This window comes from Osmia lignaria, chromosome 12 (genome assembly GCF_051020975.1).
Source record: "Osmia lignaria lignaria isolate PbOS001 chromosome 12, iyOsmLign1, whole genome shotgun sequence".
Taxonomy (NCBI): domain Eukaryota; kingdom Metazoa; phylum Arthropoda; class Insecta; order Hymenoptera; family Megachilidae; genus Osmia; species Osmia lignaria.
The window spans coordinates 4,854,282-4,876,734 of NC_135043.1; the positions used below are offsets into that span (position 1 = coordinate 4,854,282).

The following is a 22,453-nucleotide window of genomic DNA, read 5'->3' on the forward strand; positions in this document are numbered from 1 at the left end:
TTTTCAGACGTCGACATCCCTACAGCGTGAATGCTTATTACGAATCTTCTACGAACACAATCGGTAAGAATATTTCTTCCACGTTTCACTTCATTCGCCGAGCATTTGTCAATTTCTTTTTAGGCATTCCATTAGCGATGATGGTAGCATGGGCATGGTCCTGGGACAGTGGTCCAGCCTACGCAGCACACGCGACACTCGGATCAGTGATCGGCCACGAGATTCTACACGCTTTCGATCTTCATCGACGTCGACTGCCACTAGATCCCGATTTGAACGTCGATCAATGGCTCTGGATCACGCCAGAATCTTGGAAGAGACTAGAAGCGAGGATCGAGTGTGTCGCGAGGCTATACGCGAGGAGTTTCTGGAGGAAGGTTCAATTTTATGGAAACGACGTTGCTGTACAGGTAGAAAATATTTTCTAACGTAATCGATAAGTTCAGCTATTGATATACGAATAAATAATTGTTCGTAGTTCGATTGGAACGTAACGAGGAACGAGAACGTCGCTGACATCGGAGCATTGCAAATTTCTTATAAAACCTGGCACGCTCTGACGAACGGGAAGGATCGGACTCTTCCTGGATTCGAAGGACTTCGACCGAGTCAGCTTTTTTTTATAAGCGCCGCCCAGGTAAATTCTACTTCTCTGATTAATTCTTTCAATTTTGATGATGAAAATTTTGAATAATTCTGATATCTTAGACATACTGTTCTAATATGACTGCCGAGGCCTACATTCTCTCCGTTGAACTCGATTATCACACGCCTCAGCCTGAAAGGTACGTTGCTTTTGTACCAAACAAAAAACCGATGAATTTTAACAAATTTTTAATTTTTCATCTGTAGGGTCAACGGGATAATGATGAATTCCCAGGCGTTCGCAGACGCGTTCCGTTGCCCGATCGGAACGAAAATGAACCCCCCGAACAAGTGCACCACTTGGTGATGATCAGTTCACCGAAAACGTCAGACTTCATTCGCATCAATATTCTCGATTCCTGGGATTCGACTCGAAAAACGGCGTGTTGCAGTTGGTGACGGCCCGAGCGACAAGGGTTGCTTAGTTTTGTCAACGATTTTCGAGCGATCCTGCGTCGGAGAAAATCGATTCAACTACCATCCTCTAGTACGCACACCTACATCTAACATTTCTACGAGACAAATTGCATTTTCAATAACTTTATTTTGTTTTCCAGAGATTCTGCTTGAACCAGGAGGAGAAAGATCGTCGAATCGATATTCGATCGTCGATTACGAAGGATCGATCGATAGATAAGCTTTTTCAGAGTCTACGATAACGAGTGAATTCGTTCGAATTCGTTAACGTTAATATCTCTCCCTACGACGCCTTTTAGAGGTCCTTAGAATACTTATCATAGTGAAAGCAATAAAATTATACGAGAGAACAGACGAGTGAGTGATACAAGCAAAAGAAAATTTAAAAAAAAGAAAAAAAAATAAGAAAAAAAACGTACACGTACATGTAAGCAGATTATAATGCGCTTCGATCGTTCAGTTTGCAAAGGAATCGGTAGATATCAGTAAGCTTGATGAGGGAATTAGCGATCGACGTTGTTTCTTTAGCGGAACGAGCATTACTGATCGACAGATATGATTGTATCGTGCTCGAGCACCGAATAAATCGAAATTAGAGTCGAACGAATTGGTTCTTCGATAGGAAGAAGATTCGAAACAATCAACTTCAATCTTAGGGCAAAAAGTTTGCGTATTTTTCTTGGATACTCGACAATTTCTAGCCTTTTGCACTATAAACTCACCGCTTCGAAGACACTATTTTTACTATTTTAATCTTTCTCTATTGTCATTGAACGATATAACATAATAAAATTAACATTTTCATCAAAAATAAAATCCAATTGTGACAATATTGAAAATGATGACAGGATGAATTTGAATATTAATTTCACTGAAGTTTATCTTTAAATATTAACAATTTCAAATAACCGCAAGCAATAATATTACATATTTGTATTTTATATCGAAAGATATAAAATAATTACAGTGCAAAGAGCTAGAGTTTCTCCAACAACGAATGATTGAAGCTGGTTCAAAGATTCGTCGTTTGAAATTGTTCGTAAAGACGGTTAATTAAATCTTTTTCGGGTTGACAAAACGCGATTTGTAAGCACTCACGAAGCGAATCGTTTAGTTTCTCGCGCACCGATTGTCTTCGCTCTTATTAGTCTGTAAAGATTGTAAAGATTGTAAATAACGGGTTCCCGCCCTTCTCTCTCTTCACCCTAACTTTCTTCAGTTTAGTTTAATTAACTGAAAAAAATGCGAGTACTGTGGGATCGAAATCGTCACAACATTATTCCTTTTTGTCATTGATGATCAGAATTTCGAATAACAAATTAAAAAATGAAATTGAACAATGAATTGTCTATTTTTAATTACTTGATAGTCGATCTATTAACTTTAGAAAGATTAAGATGATTGATCGACCCCACTAATTAATAAAGAAAATTACCAAAAGATTATTTATCGAGCGGTCACGTGCAAAGCTTTGTCTCTCTAGGGTTAAACTGGCTTCCCCAAAAAAGAATCGAAAATGTTTGATTTCCAACGCTATCACGAACTCCCGCAGTACCGTACTCAACCATTCCGTGTGTTGGCAAGCATGGTTCATTGCTCCGTGTTGATTCAACGGGGGGTTGTTTTAGAGAGCAAATTAATTAACTCTCGTGCTTTCATTCACCTGTATTTCGCTCAGTTTTCCTTCGTACGAACACGAATTTCGATTGAAGCTTCGCTTTTATTCGTGACACCGTTTCGCCTCGGTTCTCGATGGAAAATCGGCTTTCAGTTTTTGATCTCCAATCGATCCCGACGAGCAGCTCACTACATTTTTTTAACAATTAACTTCTTCCAACCCTATGCTGATGTTGGAAGGGTTAATTATTATCGTTGCTTCAAGACACGATAGTTTGGGAATAGTTACTAAATTTTCAACGATTCTTTTGCGATTGAAAAGTATTTTAAAGTACCATGCGCCGCGTGGGTCATTGATGGCTCAAGAAATGCGTTCGCATATTTTCTTTGTTTGTACTACAAAATACACGTTCCTTTTATTAAACGTTCCTTGCACAAATATTCACGTTTGCAACGCTGTTCCACCTATTTCCCGTCGAGCTTGTATCAAATTCAGTGAAACAGATCAGTGCGCTGTTCGTCGCGACGCTCGTGATTCCCTTTGGTCGTCGAACGGAGACGTTGGTTCGCAACTTGGGTCGGCAGCTACCGATCGTGTTGCAAAAATCAAATTTCCGCGAACCGCAGAAATTTCATCGCCGTGAGCCGACGACTAGCGAAGGTTGTTACAATTTTAGTGCGTTTACGCAAGAATCGCGATCTGTGATATTCTTAAGCAGTACTTAAGCAACTCGAGGATCCCTTCCTTCTGTTCATTCTCGATGGTTGATTAAAAAATGAAAATTATAAATTCTGATTGGATTGGTTAAATATATTCGATGGATCTTATAGATCATCGAGGATGACACTTGGACGATCCTCGTCGAATCGAAAGCATAAAGTCACGTTATTTAAACACCGTTGTAAATGTAAATGGCTGATAACTCATATGGCAAATAAATATGATTTATATACAAAATCATCTTCCTCAGATCTCTATTTCTACGTTTGAAAGTGTTATCCCTTGAAGATAGAAGACAGTATCGTTGATCCTATCGATCATTCATAGACGGAAAACAGTCGAGTATCTCGACGTTCCTCTGCTTCTAACCCCTGCGTGAAATGCAACAGCAAATCAGATCAACTGTATAAAAAATCAGTAACCAGCGAGTGAAAGTTTCAACTATTCTTCTTTTACTGTTATTCATCCTTTCTAATATCTTTACACCGTTAGCAATTATTAGAGCCTCGAAGCCTGCATCCAAGAATGAGCTCCCTGACAGATCATCTAACATGTCATTGGCTGTCTGGCACCTCCTGATCCTCTGGGTAACATCAGTATCAAGCTACGAACTAATCTAATCTCTTCTGGAAGGTCTTGTTATTTATGTCCTCGATCGTACAGATGATACTGATCTCCTGTTCAATTATGAGCGAAGCACGGTTTCCCTATGTGTCAGAATTCGAGTACATCCCACGGCTTCATCCTTCCAGAAATCCAGATTGCCCATCGCGATTCGTTGGGAAAGATAAGATCCAAGAGAATGTAAATGGATGGAATCGACCGTCGATAGAGATCAGAGCGGTGCTGTCTCGTTGCACAAAGTAAATAAAGGGAAAGCAAAATGTCGTTGGTTACTTTTAAAGACGAGTGTACTGTTTTCTAATTTTATCTGAAAGGTATTCTAACGATTTTAACAAGCGACGAGCGCGACGTGGCTACACAGAGCATCAAGGGATAACAAATTGCACGCGGAAGATTGTTATCAACATAAGGTTCAACAATATCGGCAAGGTGATTAATCTAATTTACATAATTGCCCTGGCACTGATCAGGGATCATTACAGACCGAAATGGAAGAGAAATTCATAGTGATCGATCACGTGCTGGATTCGGCCACGATGAAAAAGATGCCACTACAGAATCCATACGTAATCAAAGTTCGTCAAGAAGCAGTATTACAATTGTACGGTTTAAAATTTCAAAGCGTGAGTACCATGATTTTTTCATCAAGGAGTTGCTGCGCTCTGTAATCATCTCCTCGTTGGTGACTCTGTTGGTAATTTATCGTGATAAGGGGAAGTTCCATCGATTTTCGTATCAGAGCCAGATAATCAAGGTTCCATGGGAACGTTTTACCCGTCGTTGGTCGAGATACCAGCAGAGTAGCTGACGAAATCTCGCGAGCAACCTTATTGATCGCGCGACTTTGAACAAGGTTGTTAACGCAGAGGCGAGGGAAGATGTGATTAACAACGAGAGCCCGAATTACACCGGGTGTAACGTTGATCCGGAGAATCCAACCTGCGGTCAAACGTTCATGCGTGGAGAACCAGTTCCTTTTAGCCAGGTAAATGACATTAGGGGGTATGATCTCATCAAGGTCTCTTGCTTTTGGTATAGCTAATACAAATTTTTTAAATTTTCGCGTTATCACTGTCTCTATCGAAATTGCAAGCGTTATCGCTATCTCTATTGAAATTCCAAGCGCCATCATTAACTTTATCACCAACGCAAGCGTTATTACTATTTCTATGCTACCTCTATTGCTATCGAAATTGCTAGCGCCATCACTAGCTCTATCGCAATTGCAAGTGTTATCACTATTTCTATCGAAAATGGAAACGTTATCACTATCTCTATTGAAATTACCAGCGCCATCGTTAACTTTATCACTATCGCATGATTACTATTCCTATGCTACCTCTATTGCTATCGAAATTGCCAGCGCCATCACTAGCTCTATCGCAATTGCAAGCGTTATCACTATTTCTATGCTATCTCTATCGCTATCGACATTGCAAGCGCCACCATCGGCGCTATCGCAATTGCAAACGTTATTACTATCTCTTTGCCACCTCTATCGCTATCGATATTGCTAGCGCCATCGCTAACGCCATCATCACCACTCTCGTTATCATTTTCGCCAGCGCAATTACCACCATCTCGCTATATCTAATACCATCGCTACCGCTGTACAGGGTTTCTGCTGTTCCTGCGATCCGAGGGTGAATGCTAGACGTCAGTTCGCAGGCTCGAACGATTCCGTCGAAAGTTTCGATGCCGCAGCCAAGTCAAACTACAACGACGTCGCAAACAAACCTCGCAACAGGTTAGCAAACCAGAACGGGTATACAAGAATAGCGAACGATCCGATGGCGGAACGCCAGATCACGAAGAATGACTCTCGATCGATGAAGAAATCAAACACGCGACCCGTGAATTCTGCTAGCAGCGAAACAACTGGAAGCAGTGTTTCCAGGTCGGATGCACGTCGTGAAAAAGACGCGCGGCATAAATCGATCGATCGATCCTCGCCGATGTCATTGCGTGGAAACAAAGAAGAGAACAATCACGGGGAGTATCTCCTATCGGGGAAAAAGGAAGCCTCGAATTCCCGTGTCACGGAATCCAGCGATAGCGAAAAACATTCCAGAGAACGGGAGGTCGCCTCGTCGACATCGGTGTCGTCCACGAGACCGGAAGTGTCCGCTGGAAGGACGCCAAGCGGTGATAAAACAGCGTCCAACAGGAACGTTGCGTGCGACAGAACGATTCAACGGGAAAATGTCTCTGGGGGAAAATCAGGAAAAGCTGGTCTCGGTGAAAAACAAGGAAATCAGGTGAAAATGGTAGATAAAGAAAATTTCAATGGCGGTAAATCGATCTCTGACGTAGAACGTTTCAATTCCGTGAAAAAACAGCCGAAAAATCGACAGTCCCTGACAGAAAACGAAAGAAATAATCGCGAATTCCAGTTGGTTGATTCGAAAACGGAAGTTGAAAAATCACGGCGAGAGGGAGGGAAACACGCGGGCCGATCGAAGAGCATGAAAACGCAGAATTCGTCGATGGATTTAACTGATACAAAGGATTCATTTCGTTCGAGCAAGCAGGAATTAAAGAAAAAATGGTGGAAGAAGGCAGTTACATCAGCGAACTATGTCAAGGAGGACGGGCGAAAGGGTGAATCCTTCTCTGGAAATAAAGGTTTTCTCCCAAAGAAGAGGAACAAAGCGTTTCCCGTTACTTCGACAATCGATTCAGTACCGATCCGACCTGCTATGCATTTAAACGAGCCTTTAAAAAATTTGTCGACAGGTGTATTGAATAGCAATGGGTCTCCTGTGAGCCAGTCAGCTCGCTACACCGGCAAAGGTAATTTGAATAGAGTAATGGAAGGTACGTCTCGCCGGCCGGATATTAGAGTCAAGAGTTTTAACGAGAAACATGGAACGGTCGTAGCAGGATCGAACGGGAACGAGAAATCGATTCGTACCCTCGAAGACGTCGGTGTGAAGTTGATTTCGCAGATGATCAACATTGACGAGAACCTGTTACAAAATGACGATTGTTTCGACGGTGTAAAGAATCGTCCGTGCAAAGGGAGTATCGAAAATTACACGCCGCAGAAGAGAACCTTGAAGAACCTGTCTTATCGTAAGAATAGGCAGAATCGTGACCGCAGAAACCAGAACGAACACGAAATCGATGGTTACCAAAGCGAAAGAAACTTTAGACGATCCAATGGACCGTTTCGTGCTGGAAGAAATCGACGCAGATCGAAAGGGCGAAACGAACCATCCTCGAGACGAGGTCGTCGAAAGAGGAGGAGCAAAAACCTTGACGATGACAAAGGATTCGCGTCGGGGAATCCGAATTTCGCTCGCGAGGTCCAAGTGTACATAGACTCCTCGAGACCCTTGCTGGAACGCACGAATGATCATCCAAGGTCGGGTAAATTCACGCATCGTAGAGCTAAGCCGAATAACGTTGCCGAAGCTACCAACGGCCAGGAATCGATGTCAAAGGACAATTTAGATAAACGGATCGAAGAGAAGTTTAGTCGTATAAACGACGTGCTGAAGGAGGATTCGATGGGGTCGAAGGGAAGCGTGGAAGAGGTGCCGGAAACCCCTGAAATTGATAAGACGAAGCAGTATAGCTATCGCGATGACACAGAGACGGGGAATAAGCTTGAGGAAACGAATGATGTATCATCTGAGCAAAAAGTTGAGGAGACTCGGGATAGGGACGCGTCGAACGAAGCCACTGAGCCAATTCTTGAAGGCAAAATGAATCAAATTGAAGATGATACAGGGTTGGATACAAATCTTGACCTTGAAGCTGAGAATTTAGGAAAAGATGAAGAAATAAATGATCATCCAGGTAGTAATTTACCCGAGAACAAATTTGAAAAATCCAAGAGTTCAACATCCAATTCTGACCTTGTGATTTCACCGACGATGGGATCATCGATGATCGACGATCAGTTGAAAGTAACCCCAGATCTATCTTTATCAGAAAACGCAGAGAATGCCGAGGATTTTGCTTTAACTAAAGAAACATCGACGGAGATCACGCAGGCATTGATAGTAGTCGATCTCTTCAAGGTGGTAACCAATCCGCTGAACCAGCAGCAGCAAACCACCGTTCCGAAAGATACCTCGAAGCCGTCCAATCGATCCACGGTGGTCAGCCGGTTGGGAAGTCTTGGTAAAAGCATACAGAAAGCCTTTGGTCTTCGGGTTCAGTCGGAAACAACTCGTCAAACATTCGCGATCACTAGTACACTGGGGTTGAACGAGTCAACAACGACGACGGAGAACACGACGGAAGCAACGACGACCGGTGTTGGTACCACGAAGATCACGGATCAGGTTTTCCGACCTTCGATCAAGCCCCTCAAAGACGCATCGAAGCAAACTTCTGGCGAGTTCCATAACGAGGTTGTCATCGACGAGTTGACTTTTCCTGACGAGACCAATCCCCCAACGACTGCCGCAACTACGCTTGTTCGACGAAGATTCGATTCGGAAATCAACCTGATAACCGAAGAGCGACGAAGGAAGAAGAAACGTATGACACCTTTGGCGATTCAGAATAAGGATTCATCGTTGGATGAGTTTCGTCAGCCGTACAGGTACCATAGAAGTCCTCGTGCCGATAATCCTTGGTACCACGGAGGGAAGAAGGATTCGATGAAATTCTCCTTCGAAGCTGAAAACGTTAATCTGATGAAAGAGAAGCTGGGCTCGAGCAACAGTTTCCTTCGTGAACAGCGGAATTACGTGCAATTGATGGTTAATGGTCAGGACGATGCTGAAAAGGCGAATTATGGGAAAGGATACAGGCTGAAGAAAGATCGGAGCGACCCAGTGAATGGAGGTAGAAGAAGAAAAGCAGAGATCAGAAATTCGCCAGGAATTAAGTGGATTCATCATCCATGGTACTCCACTACAGAGTCTTCGGAGTATACCGTTAAAAGTAAGAATCGTGCGGACGGTGTTCTTCCTAGCAGAAGTCTGACCAATTCAAAAGAAACTGGAAGAATCCAGAAGGAATCTGATAACTTGAATCAGCCAGAAATTTCAGGTAGAATACTACCACCTTGTTCTAAAAGTAAATATCGTAGAAGCAGACGTCTGTTGTCCGTTAAAAACTCGAAGAGTACCAAGAGGAACCATCAAAAGACGAGTAAAAATAAAAAGAAGCACGCTAAAGACGACGAGGATGATGAATATGAGAAGGAGTCTTCTAAACATCTAAAGAGTTTGAGGTCGCGCGTGGAGAAGTCGAAGAAACGAGACACTGAACGAGCCTCTTCGAAACGAAATAAAAGTAACAAAAACCGTAGCAAAAAGCAGCTGCAATCACCATTGGAGGATTCGTTCGAGGGCTACGATTATTCGATGCCCAAGGAGCCGGGGTACGAAGTCCTCGAAGAAAGGCAGGCCAAGGATGTCGGCAACCCTGAAGAGTCTCTCGAAAACGACGAAACAGTTCCTTTCATAGAAGAATCTGCCCAGAGGATGATTCCTGGAGATTCGAGAATCCAAGAGAACGTGCAAAACGACGATTCGTACAGCCGGTTAGCGGACAACAGTGTGCCGGTTGATTTCGACAGATTGACGGACAATTCGAAGGCGGAGGATTCGGTTCTGAGCGAGAAGGATGGGCAAGAATTGGGGAAAGATTTCGAGATATCACTGACAGGGAAAATTCACTTGGAAAGCGATTCGAACGGGCGACCGGTGTCCATCAGTTTCAATGCCGCGCCGGAATTCCTGCCAAAGAGTTCCATCGATTCTGGGACGATGAACGAGTACGTCGATCGATTGCCATCAGAGTCAGCCTCCAGTTCTTTAGTCGACGCGTCGAACACGGACAATGCTAATTTTTTGTCGAACGCTTTCGGCGCCCAACCGGTAGACTCTGACGAGACGGGTGATCAATCGAAAGAATACTCGGGTGTAATCCGTGAAAGAAATGGTAACGCTGTGAAATACAGAGACGTGAATCGTCCTCAGAAACTGCTTCGTCTGCAGAAGAAATCCGTAGATGCTATCGAGAATGCTGATGAAGAAGAAACAAGGTTATTGAAAGGGTTACACAGAACTGATGAGAAATACAGTCCGAAGGATTCTGGATCTACGAACCTCAAACGGGACGTGGAATCCGTTTCAAAGGAAACAGAAGCGAAGGACGGAGATGTGTCTTCAGGCTCCGAAGACCTGAAGAATGTGCTTTTATCTGATTCTGAAGGTAACTTTGATTATAATGACTTTATTTAAATTTCTTAATTACTGAATCTCTTATAGACTCGCCTCAGATTTCATTGGACCTGTCCAACGAACCTGAAGCATCATTCTTGAACGCAGAAGGTGAAGACGCGGCTACCACCGTTCTTTCTGGTGGCTGTTATGCCTTAAACAGCACCACGGAGAGGACTGACCTGCCAGAAACAACCACGGTCGTTGAGAAAATGGCTGCCTTCGCGAACACACCGTTGCTCAGCTATCAAGATTTAAATACGACTGAATACCCGAGTACCACCGAACAGTTAGCTACTACTATCACGATGGAACGTTACGACAGCGTTCAGGAAGAAACTTTGCCGCCCCAGAAGCAACAAGCTTTCGGTTTCTCGAAGAGTGTGGCAGAGTACAATACCTCAGCGGAAGATAATAATGAAACGACGGAGAAGAAGAACATGCAGGCTGTATCTGAATTCGTGAAGAAGTTGGAGAAACTGGTGACAGACGCGGGGAACTCGAGCAACCAAACCGGCAGCACTTTGATTCATTTGAAAAAGTTCATTATCGTTCCTGATAATCAAACGTTTTGGAGTCTTGGGAAACTTTCAGAGCCTGAAGTATCGCCATCGTCGAGCACCGAGACTGTGGTTCTAATGGGAGAAGGGGTGAATGAAAATGAAAACGTTGGGTCTGTAAACGATAAGGAAGATGATGAAGTTGATGAGGAATCGAAACCAGCAGAGTCTGATTTGATTAAAGGGATAATTAGATCGGTGATAAGAGGCGATGACGAGAAACGCGACGTGACGGGTTGTGGAACAGGGAAGAAGGAAGAACACGAGGAGCCCTCGAAAAATAATAACGTTTGCAAGGAAGATAAATCAAATATGAAAGAGAAAAGAGAAGCGTCTATGAGTAACGCGGGGCGTGAACGAAAAAGGGAATCTAAAAAGAAAGACAGCAGACAGGGGAAGAAGAAACGGCGACGAAAGCGGAAAAGAAAACCTAAGAAGAAGAAAAAGAACGCGAATAAGAAGAATGATAAAAAGATTAAGAGCAAATGGCCCTTTAAAAGGAACTTACTCATGCTATCGGAAGAGGAACAGATTGAAACACCGGACTGCGGAAACAAGTGGAGAATCATTGATAAATTTTCATTGTGCGAGAAGAACAAGAATAGGATAGAACCGAAGAAGTCTGGTGAAAATAAGTTCAAAGAACCGCAGATTCGAGGAGGTCAAGATTGCTCGAATCACAGACATCCCCCAAACGTGGATCCTTCGAAATACCTCGAATCGGCGCACTGTCTACGATTCAGTAACTTATGGTTCGTTTTATTTGCTCCTTTATAAGTGAAAAGGTAAAAACGTCATATTTTCTAGGTACTCGGTCTACCAGCTGGAAGAACCTTTCGTAGCTCACAAAATTCATCTTCAAATCTATGTAAAAGGTAGTTCTGTCGATGGATCAATTTTCTGGCAGGATTTAACAAACGGTTCATCCGTAAGGTAATTTAATCGGTATACAATTCGATTATGTGTATTCAAGATCTTGGAGTCACTAAATTCGCGCTACACAGGACGTTTATCTCATCAGATTGGGCACCTTTGATAAACACTATCGGGATACAAGGAACAGCATGGATTTCACGTATAACGATATCAAATTAACACCGAACACGGGCTATAATTTGGATCCAACGAAAGATCGTTTATTGGTACCGTCCACGCTTTCCGAGGATACATCAAAGTACCCCGAAATCGAAGGTTTCTAAAGCACACCTTGATGATGTAGATTTTTTAGAGAATCATTCGGATGTAAATGAGAGGGGTTTTAATTGCGTTAGGATGGTCAGGCGAGTATCTAGTGGTGCAAGCGGACAAGATCAACGAGGATGCAAACGAGTGCGACAAAGCCGGTGTGGGTTTCACTGCGTTCGTTAATCAACCGGATCGTTGCGAACGTGTACGTGGAACCTGTTTGAAGAATCAACCGATGGATTACTGGAGACACGACGTCGTACGTACCTACACGGTCAATTTATTTCTTCAATGACATTAACACGTTGAATGATACCGTGATGCCTACCACGGCTCATTATGAATTACATTTTCTAGTCATCTTCAGTGCAATCGACACGTTATTCTATCTATTCAATTTTCTATATAGAAATCAACAAAATTTCTTCTGAAATAGTTTAGACGTCCACCGTATCATTTGTCATGCTAATGTAATTTATTAGCAACGAATTTAATATATTCGTTCGTAAAATACTGCGCAAGCTGGGGGATGGCACGCGCGGAAAATGCACCGTGACTACTGCATACCAAGTGCTCGCGTAATTTCATTTAAATAAACATAATTGAAATTGTTGCGCGGGAAACGTCACATGCAACGTTTCAACGTACATTAATACGTTGTATAAATGAAACATTACATTCGAAATTAATAACTGACCGTGGGCGTACGAAACCAGAGAGCACTCGCATTTGAACGGGTTGTAAATTTGAGAAATATTGCACAAAAGTAATTAATGAAGAATAAGTGCGACCATCGTACGAAAGGTAACGCGCACTTCCCGGAAGTGTCGTACTGATGAAACATTCCATTCGAAATTAATTATTCACCGCGTATTTCGAACGCGCTCTCGTTCAAAGGCAACCGCGCATAAAATTTAAAAAACGAGAACGGAAAAAGGGTTCGGAAATTAAATTTAAACTCCGAATGGTACGGTAAACGAGCAAAAGTGCCGATTCCGGCATCCGGAGGTTAAACTGGGGGGGGGGGGGAAAGGAGGTTAAATATATCGTGACTTTTCCAAATATTTCCGCAAAAGTGGCAGGTGTTATCGAAAGGTACAACACGTTCGATGTAATGTCACGTGTCGGCAGGAAGCACGAGATTCCGGACGGTCTGGTTGCTACTTCTTGAGCAATTTCGCCTGGGTGCCGAGCGAGGCCATCAAGTACAACGTGAACGGAACCGGAAGCCGCGAGTTCCTCGCCCTCGAGTACCATTCGCCGCACGTGTCCGTGATCGACGTTGAACTCGGGGCCGACTACAATGCTCTCCTTCGAGCAGGGTGAGTTCCAGAGGTGATGATCGTTTCTAGGATGTGTTCCCATCGAAATTCCGAATCATTTTCAACGGTCTATTCTTTCTTTACAATACCATTGTACTTTCCCCTTGAAACGTGCCGTGCTACCTTAAATTACACCATCGAGAGCTGGTCAATATTTTGTTCAAAGATACAAGCCCTCTTTCAATAGATATACCATAAAGGTTCTAAATTGTAATTTTAATTGTTGTTTCGAATTAATTCCCAAAGGTAATCTCTGTTGCAATTTTCATTATATTCCAGGTCATACGGTCGACTAACCGAGGTGTACATAGATAATACCGCAATTGATTACACAGTGATAACGGTGCTGATTACCAACAAAGGCTCATCTTCATCCTCTTATCGAGTCCGGATTACAGACTGTCCCGAAGGACTTCCGGTGTCGTGGTTGAACGCCGAGTCTCCAAGCAAGACAATCTCGTCCCATCACGATCGTAAAGTAGCTCTAGATCTCTACGGGAGACTCTCATTAAACGAATTCTCTTGTTCCGGTAAATATCGTCTTCTGCTCGATGAAATTTTCCTCCGGCTTATTACATTTTCCTCGATTAAAAGCAAACAAATCTTCGACAAAGAGATATCCACCCCTTTATTTTCTATCCTCTTTATTACCTTTCTTCTATTCCTCAGTGGAGCTGTTGAACAGCAACGGGGAACCGGTAGCAACGAGAAGAATAAAAACGAGAAAAATGGATCGTTGCTTTTGCGTGCGACACTGCGTGTGTACATGCGACGGTGAAAGAACGAGTTGTCAGCCTATGTCGTTGGAAAATTATCACGCTGCCGGTTTTCGAGGCCCGCTTCCGCCTACACCTGACGAACCTTTCATCTGGTTCAATCCCATAACCATAGTTTGCTTGTTTATAATCGGTGTTCTGTTGCTGTTGCTTCTTTTAGGTACGAAGAGATAAATTTTTATGAAAATATTACGAACTATGCTGAATGAGAGATACGTTCCAGGTATTTTCAAATGGCTGATCGGTCTATGCTTGCCAGCAGTAGGACGTTGGGGATTGGATGCTCTATTCGAAACGAATAAAATGAAGGAATATTTTGAAAAGGATTTGAAATCAAGAAGTGTAGTATTGGATGAATCTGGTCAACCTGTGCATCCAGACACGAGAAGGAAATCTGTCAGAGTTTGCAATAGGTGAGCAAAGAGAATCAACGCGTAAGACTCGAAACTTAAAATTTTCATTCATCCCGTCAGGAAGTTGGAATTTTTCCTGAATTTGATATTTTTCTTCATTTATCCATTGGTGATTTGTTGCTGGTACTGTATGAAACCTAGACACCCCAGTAAAAGTACGATTCCTGTCGAATCCCAGGTAAACGATACATTTTATTAACCCTTGGACAGTGGATTTTCAATTTTCTAAATTTATTGACAAATTTCACCCCTTAGTTTTAGTAGAAACATTCTTGTATAGCTTTCGTAGGTCGAGGTCACGATTAACCCCGCTTTGCTGTTCAAGGGTTAAACAGTATCCTTTATAATCCTAAGACCCTCTGTACACAGTAAACCTTCTATATAGGCTAGTCTGATGTCTGAAAAGGAGGAGTCCCCTACAATGATATGCGTCAGCACGTACGGCGACAGTATAAATTCCAAGATGGAGGCGGAGGACACGAAGTACGTAATAGACGAGCTGAAGAAGTCACAGGAGTCCTTGCAGAATCTCAACAGATATAAAGTAGGCCTCTATCGATCGTCCTTTATTCCAAGGACCCGTTAACCCTCTCTAATCTCTGTTAACCAGTAATTTACGTAATAGCTAATGTACCTAATATTTAACCTGTTTATTTCCATAAGAAATATCTTAGATACGACAAAAGACTGAAAAAAAAAGGAATAATTCCATATTGTGCAAGTGTTTATTTGCATGCACCTGTGGTCGACTTGGATCGCTGACTTTATACTACATTTTTTCCTTATTTTTATCTAGAGAATATAGCCCACCCAGTTTGTCGAGAAAACCCCAAGGCAGCTCGGATAATTTACTAGATGCAATAGATGTAAATCAGAGTCGTTCGCGGTGAAAAAAAGCTGAGAAGAAAAATTTATGAATTTAAAACAAAAATTTTCATTTTTATCACAAAGTTCCACTGGTGTATTAGGAAGTTGACGGAGAATTGCGTTTTACAGAGGAAGCCGGAGAGCCCAGAAACTGTTCCAAGCTCGTCGGACTGATAAGAAAAAGACGGGGGTAGGAGGTTCTCGACGCGTCGAGATGCATTTTCAATCCAGACACGTCGAAATACCGGTCCCAGGGAAATATGCGATTTTACTCGACAGGAATTATACGCAATGCGGTCGTACCACGGGACACGGACAGAGAATTTGTGGACGTTGCCGGCTTGATATCCATGGCGTGCGAGGGTGTGGGTGTGCACCCCTCGCTTTAACCTATTTTTTCCGCCCGAGCGCTATTTGTACGCGACGGTGGAATGTAAATATTCATATAGAATGCACGTATTTTTTCGTGGATTGCGCTTAGTCACGGGGAAATAAAAATAAACGCTCGTTACGCCGGGGAATTTCAGCCATAGGATATTCTCGCCTGTTTCACGACCACGGCTAAACCGTGTACGCTAATCGAGGGACGAGGATTGATTTTTCTCCTTCCCTCGTTTCCCACCCTGTCAATATTCTACTCTCTATTTTTTTAAGCTAATTTATCGTGAAACATCGAATCGACACGGACGTGAAACGTTAATTCGAGTCAATTATATCCTATCATCTCTCTACTGAAATTTACGAGCTGTAGAGAAAAAAAGAGAGCTTTATATCCTAAATCGCTTGAATTTTATCCGTACATAAACATTCTTTTTCGTGCCGAATAAAACCAGCTCGTGTAACACGCGAGCGATGAACGCTTAATATCTCGTGACACGCGGGTTATCCTACTAACAGGAAATTCCGGAAAATGAAATTGTCGAATTTCATCAAGTTTCGTGTTTACCGATCGACACGATCCATTTCGACGTTATTCCTCCGCTCATCTCGTTATAATTCAAACACGTGGCGCGGTTTAACCGATGGCAATTTTAGTGACGTATCGCTTTAAAATAAAATTGCTTTCGCGAAGGTTTTATCATCTAAACTTTCCCCGCTTTCGTTCATGCGTTTTAACGATACCACCGGGGACAGAGTTGCGAACGAAATTTACATTGCAAATATTATTTCCACGCAAATACGCCTCCGTTTATTGTATCCTCGCTTGCTTTATAGACTCTGTACAGTAGTTGAGTTTAGCAACTTTTTCAGGGGGATCGCTATTTAAAATCGCGTTTCCTCGATAGAAAATTGATGGCGTAAACGAGTTTCCCGTGATATTCGATTATACCATAACTACGTCGAAAGAATGGATGCGTATGCTAAGGAAAAGGAAACGAGGAGCTTCGTATTATGCGATCGCGTTTATCTACATGCACCTGTGCCCAGCTTGAATGCCCGTTCGTGCCCAGCCGCCAGAGAAAGGCGTTTCTTTGTCCATTGTAATTCGGTAGCCTCCGGCTGCTCCAGATTGACCGCACTCGACTGACCGTGGAGAAGCTGGAATCTACGAGTACGCGAAACGGAACAATGCTCGTCCCGTTGGCTCGCGAAAGAACGCTCGCTATGTTCACTTCTTTTCCTCAGATATTTTCCGCTTACGGCACGTTTGAAATGTCAGGGAACGGATAAGGGATCGTAGTCCCCGGGTCGAGGATTTTCTACCAATTACAGTGATACCTCATCACCATGGAACCCGTGCACGTCTATTTAAATGCAATCTTAACGAGCATTCGAGTGACTCAATGTTGGAAAAGAGCATTATATTCTCGTTACAGTTCTTGTACGCGGTTTACTGTTCGCTCTGTTTCGTATAATTTCATTAATCGTGATAAGCAATGGCTAATCATTAACTCTTTTCGTGACGCAACGTACAGTAGAAATGTCAATCAATTTTGAAAACTGCATTCTGTTTGAGCACGTGCTAAATATTTATGATGGTGATTATATTAGAGCGAACGGCTGTGAGAGAAGACGACCATAAGGCTACCTACTCCAGCGTGGAACCAAAGGAAAGTAAACAAACCGAGGCTCCCTGAAACGACGGATGTTGATATTTTGGAAACGATATAGGAAACTTTCGGGAAGGAAAGAACGGAAAAATAATCTTTTGTTTACATCCAGTTTCGAAAAAATATCGGCCATTTTGCCACGTCATGGCGAACAGCCATTCCCAGAAGCACCTGTTTTTCTAATACGATATCACGCTTTGAAGATTCGGCTTATTGCTAGGTATATAAAACGCGTTTGTTAACAATGCTACTGAATCTCTTAAACAATAAATACAGAGCTTGTCTCAATATCTTTAATTAATAAAAATGAAACAGAATTTACGTCAGATTGCGCATGCGCAGTTACTTTTCCGCGATTCTTTCTGAGAAGTTGACAAACTATGAGATATAATCGTATATTATGTTCGTTTCTTAACAAGATTCAAGTATCTATCGACTCACCGTTTCTGCATCCGTTGTATGTAGAAGTCGGCAGTGGATTTTCCACACTTTTTCCACGTTTTCACACGAAACACACCGGTACTCTAAACATTCGGAACACGACACAATTGATTCTCGATCTGACGACGCGACGTACTGTACTACACCGTTTACAAGACATCTCGCGGTCACGTGAGCTGAGGTGGGGTGTGACCAATCAGATTGCGTTATTCTTATGGCACTTCTTGTCATCGGTGAACAGTAAGCAGATCAACAATAGCGTCCCTGGCGGTCAACAATGGAAGTCGGTAAACTTTTAAAGCTTGTGTGTCGTAGCAAGGTTTCTGAATATCTGGTGTCATTTGTGTGAATTTTATCCAAGAAAAAGAATCAACGATGAACATTCTAACGCAACAAAGGTAACGTTATTCTTTTTACATCGCAATCCGCCTATAATTTACGGGAAAGTGACTCTTCCCGTCATAACCATAAAAAGCGAACAGTGCAGTCGTTTAACTGTTGCACTGAAGTCGCTCATTACAACCTTGACTTTATTTTCCTTTCGATCAAACAAGACGTTCTTGTAACCTACCATCGTGATCATTGCTAAATACGTATTCAAATGAGGGTGATTCGGTTCGTTCTCATTTGCTGGGAATTTTCGTCATTACTAAGCGACACTTTTTCCCTCTTTAAGAATTCTTGACGCGTGTTTACAGATCGTGATATCGTCGAGGATGTGTCTCAACGATCATACCCGTAGCCGATAAAACCCTATTCAACAACCCTTCTCTCCAGAAAATGCATCAGGATGAACCACGAGAGGTTAATCCTGCATCCGTTGTAAGCTGAAGTCAGCAGTGGATTTTCTACACTTCCCTCGTTTTCGATACACGACATGATTGATTCTCGATCTGACGTAAGCAGTTCAGCAATGGCGTCCCTGGCGGTCAACAACGGAAGTCAGTAAACTTTAAAGCTTTTGCGTTGTAGCAAGATTTCTGAATATCTGGTGTCATTTGTGTGAATTTTATCCAAGAAAAAGAATCAGCAATGAACATTCTAACGCAACAAAGGTAACGTTATTCTCTTTACATCGCAATCCGACTATAATTTACGGGAAAGTTACTCTTCCCGTCATAACCATAAAAGCGAACAGTGCAATCGTTTAACTGGTGCACTGAAGTCACTCATTTCATTCTAACCTTGATTTTATTCTCATTTCGATCAAACAAGACGTTCTTGTAACCTACCATCGTGATCATTGCTAAATACGTACTCAAATGTGGGTGATTCGGTTCGTCCTCATTTGCTGGGAATTTCAGTCATTACTATGCGACACTTTTTCCCTCTTTAAGAATTCTCGACGTGTGTTTACAGATCGTGATATCGTCAAAGGTGTGTGCAGTCTCAACGATCATAGCGGAGCCGATAAAACCCTGTTCACGACCCTTCCCTCCAGAAAAGGCATCAGGATGAACCACGAGAGGTTGTTACATCCTGCTCATCGTCGTCGTCGTCGGCAAAGGTAAGTCACGTTCCATTGATAAATATTGCAGGTACACGTGGTTGGCGTGCACAGGGCCGTATCAACTGAAAATTCTGAACTATTATATTTTATAGACAATTCTCAATAGTGCTAACGTTTTTGTATTAAATCATTTTTATTGATATTCAAATATTGTAAATTTTATTATAAGTAGGTGGCGCTAGCGTGCTTAAGACGCCATCTTATAAGTATCATATTTTCAAATTTAATCTTTTGCCGTATTTTATGGATTAAACTATCCTCATTGAAACTAGTACATCGCAATAACTATTAGAAATTACGTTCCCCTGAACTTGCCGAGCATATTCGTGAAATTACTCGAGCCAATGAAAGCTACGCTGCATTCCCTGTGCAATGGTGCACATCTGGTGCCCCGATCGGCGCAGAATCCGTTAGCACAATGGTAATTACAGGGGCACGAAAGGCGGAACACCATGAATATATCCTTGGTGGTGTGCGCACCCCGTCTTTGTCTTACGTTTCCATCGCCCTGTCGTTTCTCCTCTGCGATTTTTCATCCCTTCCGACTCTCTCTCCCCTTTCCACGCAATTTTTCTCGTATTTCACCCCATGGCGAAGGCTTATTGTGCCGATCCTGCATTAAAATGCAACCACTCGAAAAGCCGCCTACGCAGGGACAAAGGCGAGGAATTTGAGGCAGTTTCGAAGTTCCTACCCCCGGTTTCGGTGCACACACGCACCCTCAACTACCGAGCAATCGTATCGGCGCATTGTGCTCGGTTTCCACGTAAAATTTCCAACAACTGCCGAGGAAAGTTCTCTTTTCTACTTCGGCTTCCGCGCTGGGAGGAGTTCCAGCTAATCTGGAATAGTTAATGCGATAAAGTTCTATGGAAATCAGACGTCTTCCAGTAATTAATTGCGATACGGTTAGTTATTTCAAGCCTGTTATATCAGAGGATTGACCTACATTCAATCCGTTCGTATTATTAGATACATTAGATGTTAAACACGTTGGGTATTAGGAGTTTGATTATTCGCGTCGTGGCACGGGTAATTTATAAGATTTCATGATTAAGGTATCAATCAAACGTGTCGCACCCGTTTTTCTGGACGATAGGTAATTACTGTACCTTCATTCCAAGAACCATAAAGTATCGCAAAAGTATCAATTACAAGCTTTAACCGCAGAGAGGAACTTCCGTTCTCAATAATAACAGCATTTTCTTCATTTTCTCCGTTATAAACATAAAATAAGAACGTTTCACCTGTTCTCATTCGATCGTTATCATCGAGTCTACTTGATCAACGGTTATATTTATTTCTTCATACTAATCTGACGAACCATTTCCTCTCAATTAACTCCTAAAGTATCAGTCGCAGATATACTTAGCTACATTTTTCGAACGATTAATCCCGATCTGATATTCAAAGCTATAGAATCAAATCGTGTCCTCGTAACGGTTCGCTATGATAGAAAGAAAAATCTGATTAATCTAATAGGTCGTGGCTATTTTCCTATTCGATTCGAGGTTACCAGTGCCACGCGATTCAGCAGCGTGAAACGAGAAACATTGAATCTTCTAGCTGCTCCTTTTACTCCGAGACGAGGCTCTTCGCCGACCGAAAAGGCTGAATCGCATCCGGAACCGGTTCCAGAAAATATGCCTCACTAACTGAACCGTGCTCTGTAATTTACAGGCGAAACCACAGATTCATCTAGATATTAGCTTTCTTTTCTAATCAATGCGAATCGAAACGAACAGTGCTTACGGGCTTCGTTGCAATTCACTCTGCTCGATATCTCTGCATTAGCCACGCTAAGCATTTGATTCGTATAATTCTGCAACAAAGATCTGTCGAGACTCAGAGATTATTCTCAAGTTCAACCACGATCGTCCCGTTTCGCATATTTCCGGTGTGAATGCGTTTCAACCGCGTTCAAGCATTCCTTCGTAGCACGTTTGCATTCGCGACGCGTCGAGCAATGGGCCGGTTAACGTTCCTTCGAATTGCACAGGTAGACTGTTGTCTGCAGCAGCTGCAAACGCAAATCCTGCATTAACGCCTCGAACCACGCGATTCACGCAACCTCCGGCTCGTTCTCGCGGAAGCTGCCAATAGACTGCCGTTCGTGTCCTTCGTGCCTGTAACGGGGTTCCTTTATCTTACACCTGTTTCTTTTTTTTTCATTTCATTCTCAGAATGTAAATGTCCAACTCCCTTTTATTTATTTATTTATTTTTTTAACTTTCATGAAATTAATAATTATGATTTTTAATAAATGATAGGATTTACTTTTGTAATAAAAAAGTAGGATCATCCGTCGTGTTGTATAATGAATAAATTATATTTATAATGAAACTTTGAATAGGTGATGAGAGATTAAATAATATGTAGGTTTATTTTATGATCTCCTATTATAAAGATTTTCTCATTGTGTGTGCACCTTGAGCCCAACACACGTACAGTGGTGTAAGTGCACACATACCTGTAGGTTCGTGGCCATGTGGTACGCAGCTGGGGCAGCTCCTATGGGGAACCAGCTTCACCGCATTCCCTACTCGACTACCTGAGAACTTTTCGTCACGAGCTTCTTGTGCTCTCGTGACTCTTCTCGACGAGCTGGCTCTGACCATTCCTGGTCAAACTTGATTTCTTATTAGTTGTATTTCAACGATAAAAGTGCACAATTGTAAAACACCATTGGTTCGGTATCCAAGAGGTGTTAAACAGGAAACTTTGACTTTTTATTTTTTTCATCTGCGACATTGATTAAAAAAATTGAATTTAGTGCAAACGGTGTTGACGTTCGAGAGAGATACACGTTTATTTATTCTTCGTCGAACATCGATGAGTTTAATTTCGTTAAAACCCCAGACGGCACGGGAAGGTCTATTCATTTCGAAGGGAAAGGGAAGGAAATTGTGACGTTTCATTAATTTAATTGCACGGAGACAGAATAGCGTGTTGCACGATTTTCTTTCCATCCGATCTCATTCGTCTTCGGTAGGTGGAAGCTCGATTTTCCCGGGTTCCGAGGTAAAACAGTCCTTCTCAGGCATCGGTGTACGTTATGTCTGCGAAATTGAAGGCACGATTTATGAAGTGCCCGCGAAAGAAAAATAATATCAAGG

General features: G+C 42.4%; 2 protein-coding genes and 1 long non-coding RNA gene across 5 annotated transcripts in view; 2 read left to right on the top strand and 1 right to left on the bottom strand.

Moving 5' to 3' along the window:
• The window catches only part of LOC143305914 (uncharacterized), an 85,187-nt gene extending 67,209 nt beyond the window's left edge, over positions 1 to 17,978 (bottom strand). The window contains exon 1 of the long non-coding RNA XR_013063127.1: positions 17,828 to 17,978. This is a non-coding gene — a long non-coding RNA (uncharacterized LOC143305914). The remainder of the gene's footprint in view (positions 1 to 17,827) is intronic.
• On the top strand, positions 960 to 16,821 carry LOC117602705 (uncharacterized). Of its 3 annotated transcripts, XM_034321029.2 has the most exons (19): positions 960 to 1,132; positions 1,203 to 3,987; positions 4,064 to 4,263; positions 4,339 to 4,453; positions 4,507 to 4,647; positions 4,878 to 5,009; positions 5,641 to 6,282; positions 6,364 to 10,204; positions 10,261 to 11,524; positions 11,580 to 11,705; positions 11,794 to 11,963; positions 12,044 to 12,216; positions 13,089 to 13,279; positions 13,559 to 13,809; positions 13,949 to 14,215; positions 14,279 to 14,468; positions 14,529 to 14,646; positions 14,854 to 15,012; positions 15,465 to 16,821. In XM_034321029.2, exons 2-19 carry the CDS (start codon positions 3,952 to 3,954, stop codon positions 15,507 to 15,509), a joined length of 8,061 nt encoding a protein of 2,686 aa, XP_034176920.2. In that variant the 5' UTR covers positions 960 to 1,132; positions 1,203 to 3,951; the 3' UTR covers positions 15,510 to 16,821. The 3 variants fall into 3 exon arrangements, 2 of the variants coding, with proteins under 2 accessions (XP_034176920.2, XP_034176919.2); XM_034321028.2 differs by having other exon boundaries at positions 5,641 to 10,204; positions 15,465 to 16,820; XR_004581014.2 differs by lacking the exons at positions 13,089 to 13,279; positions 13,559 to 13,809; positions 13,949 to 14,215; ... (2 more) ...; positions 14,854 to 15,012; positions 15,465 to 16,821 and having other exon boundaries at positions 5,641 to 10,204; positions 11,777 to 11,963; positions 12,044 to 12,183.
• A 119-nt stretch (positions 17,979 to 18,097) lies between the features above and the next one.
• Positions 18,098 to 22,453, top strand: part of LOC117602706 (uncharacterized) — a 115,280-nt gene continuing 110,924 nt past the window's right edge. The window contains exons 1-3 of the mRNA XM_034321033.2: positions 18,098 to 18,225; positions 18,526 to 18,882; positions 19,187 to 19,334. The gene's annotated coding sequence lies outside the window, so the exon portion shown is untranslated. The remainder of the gene's footprint in view (positions 18,226 to 18,525; positions 18,883 to 19,186; positions 19,335 to 22,453) is intronic.

Coding starts and splice junctions, on each gene's coding strand:
- LOC117602705 (XM_034321028.2), top strand. CDS start 3,952: ATGTCATTGGCTGTCTGGCACCTCCTGATCCTCTGG. Junction 4,648..4,877: donor ACGGTTTAAAATTTCAAAGC/GTGAGTACCATG, acceptor ACTTTGAACAAG/GTTGTTAACGCAGAGGCGAG. Junction 11,525..11,579: donor CTACGATTCAGTAACTTATG/GTTCGTTTTATT, acceptor CATATTTTCTAG/GTACTCGGTCTACCAGCTGG.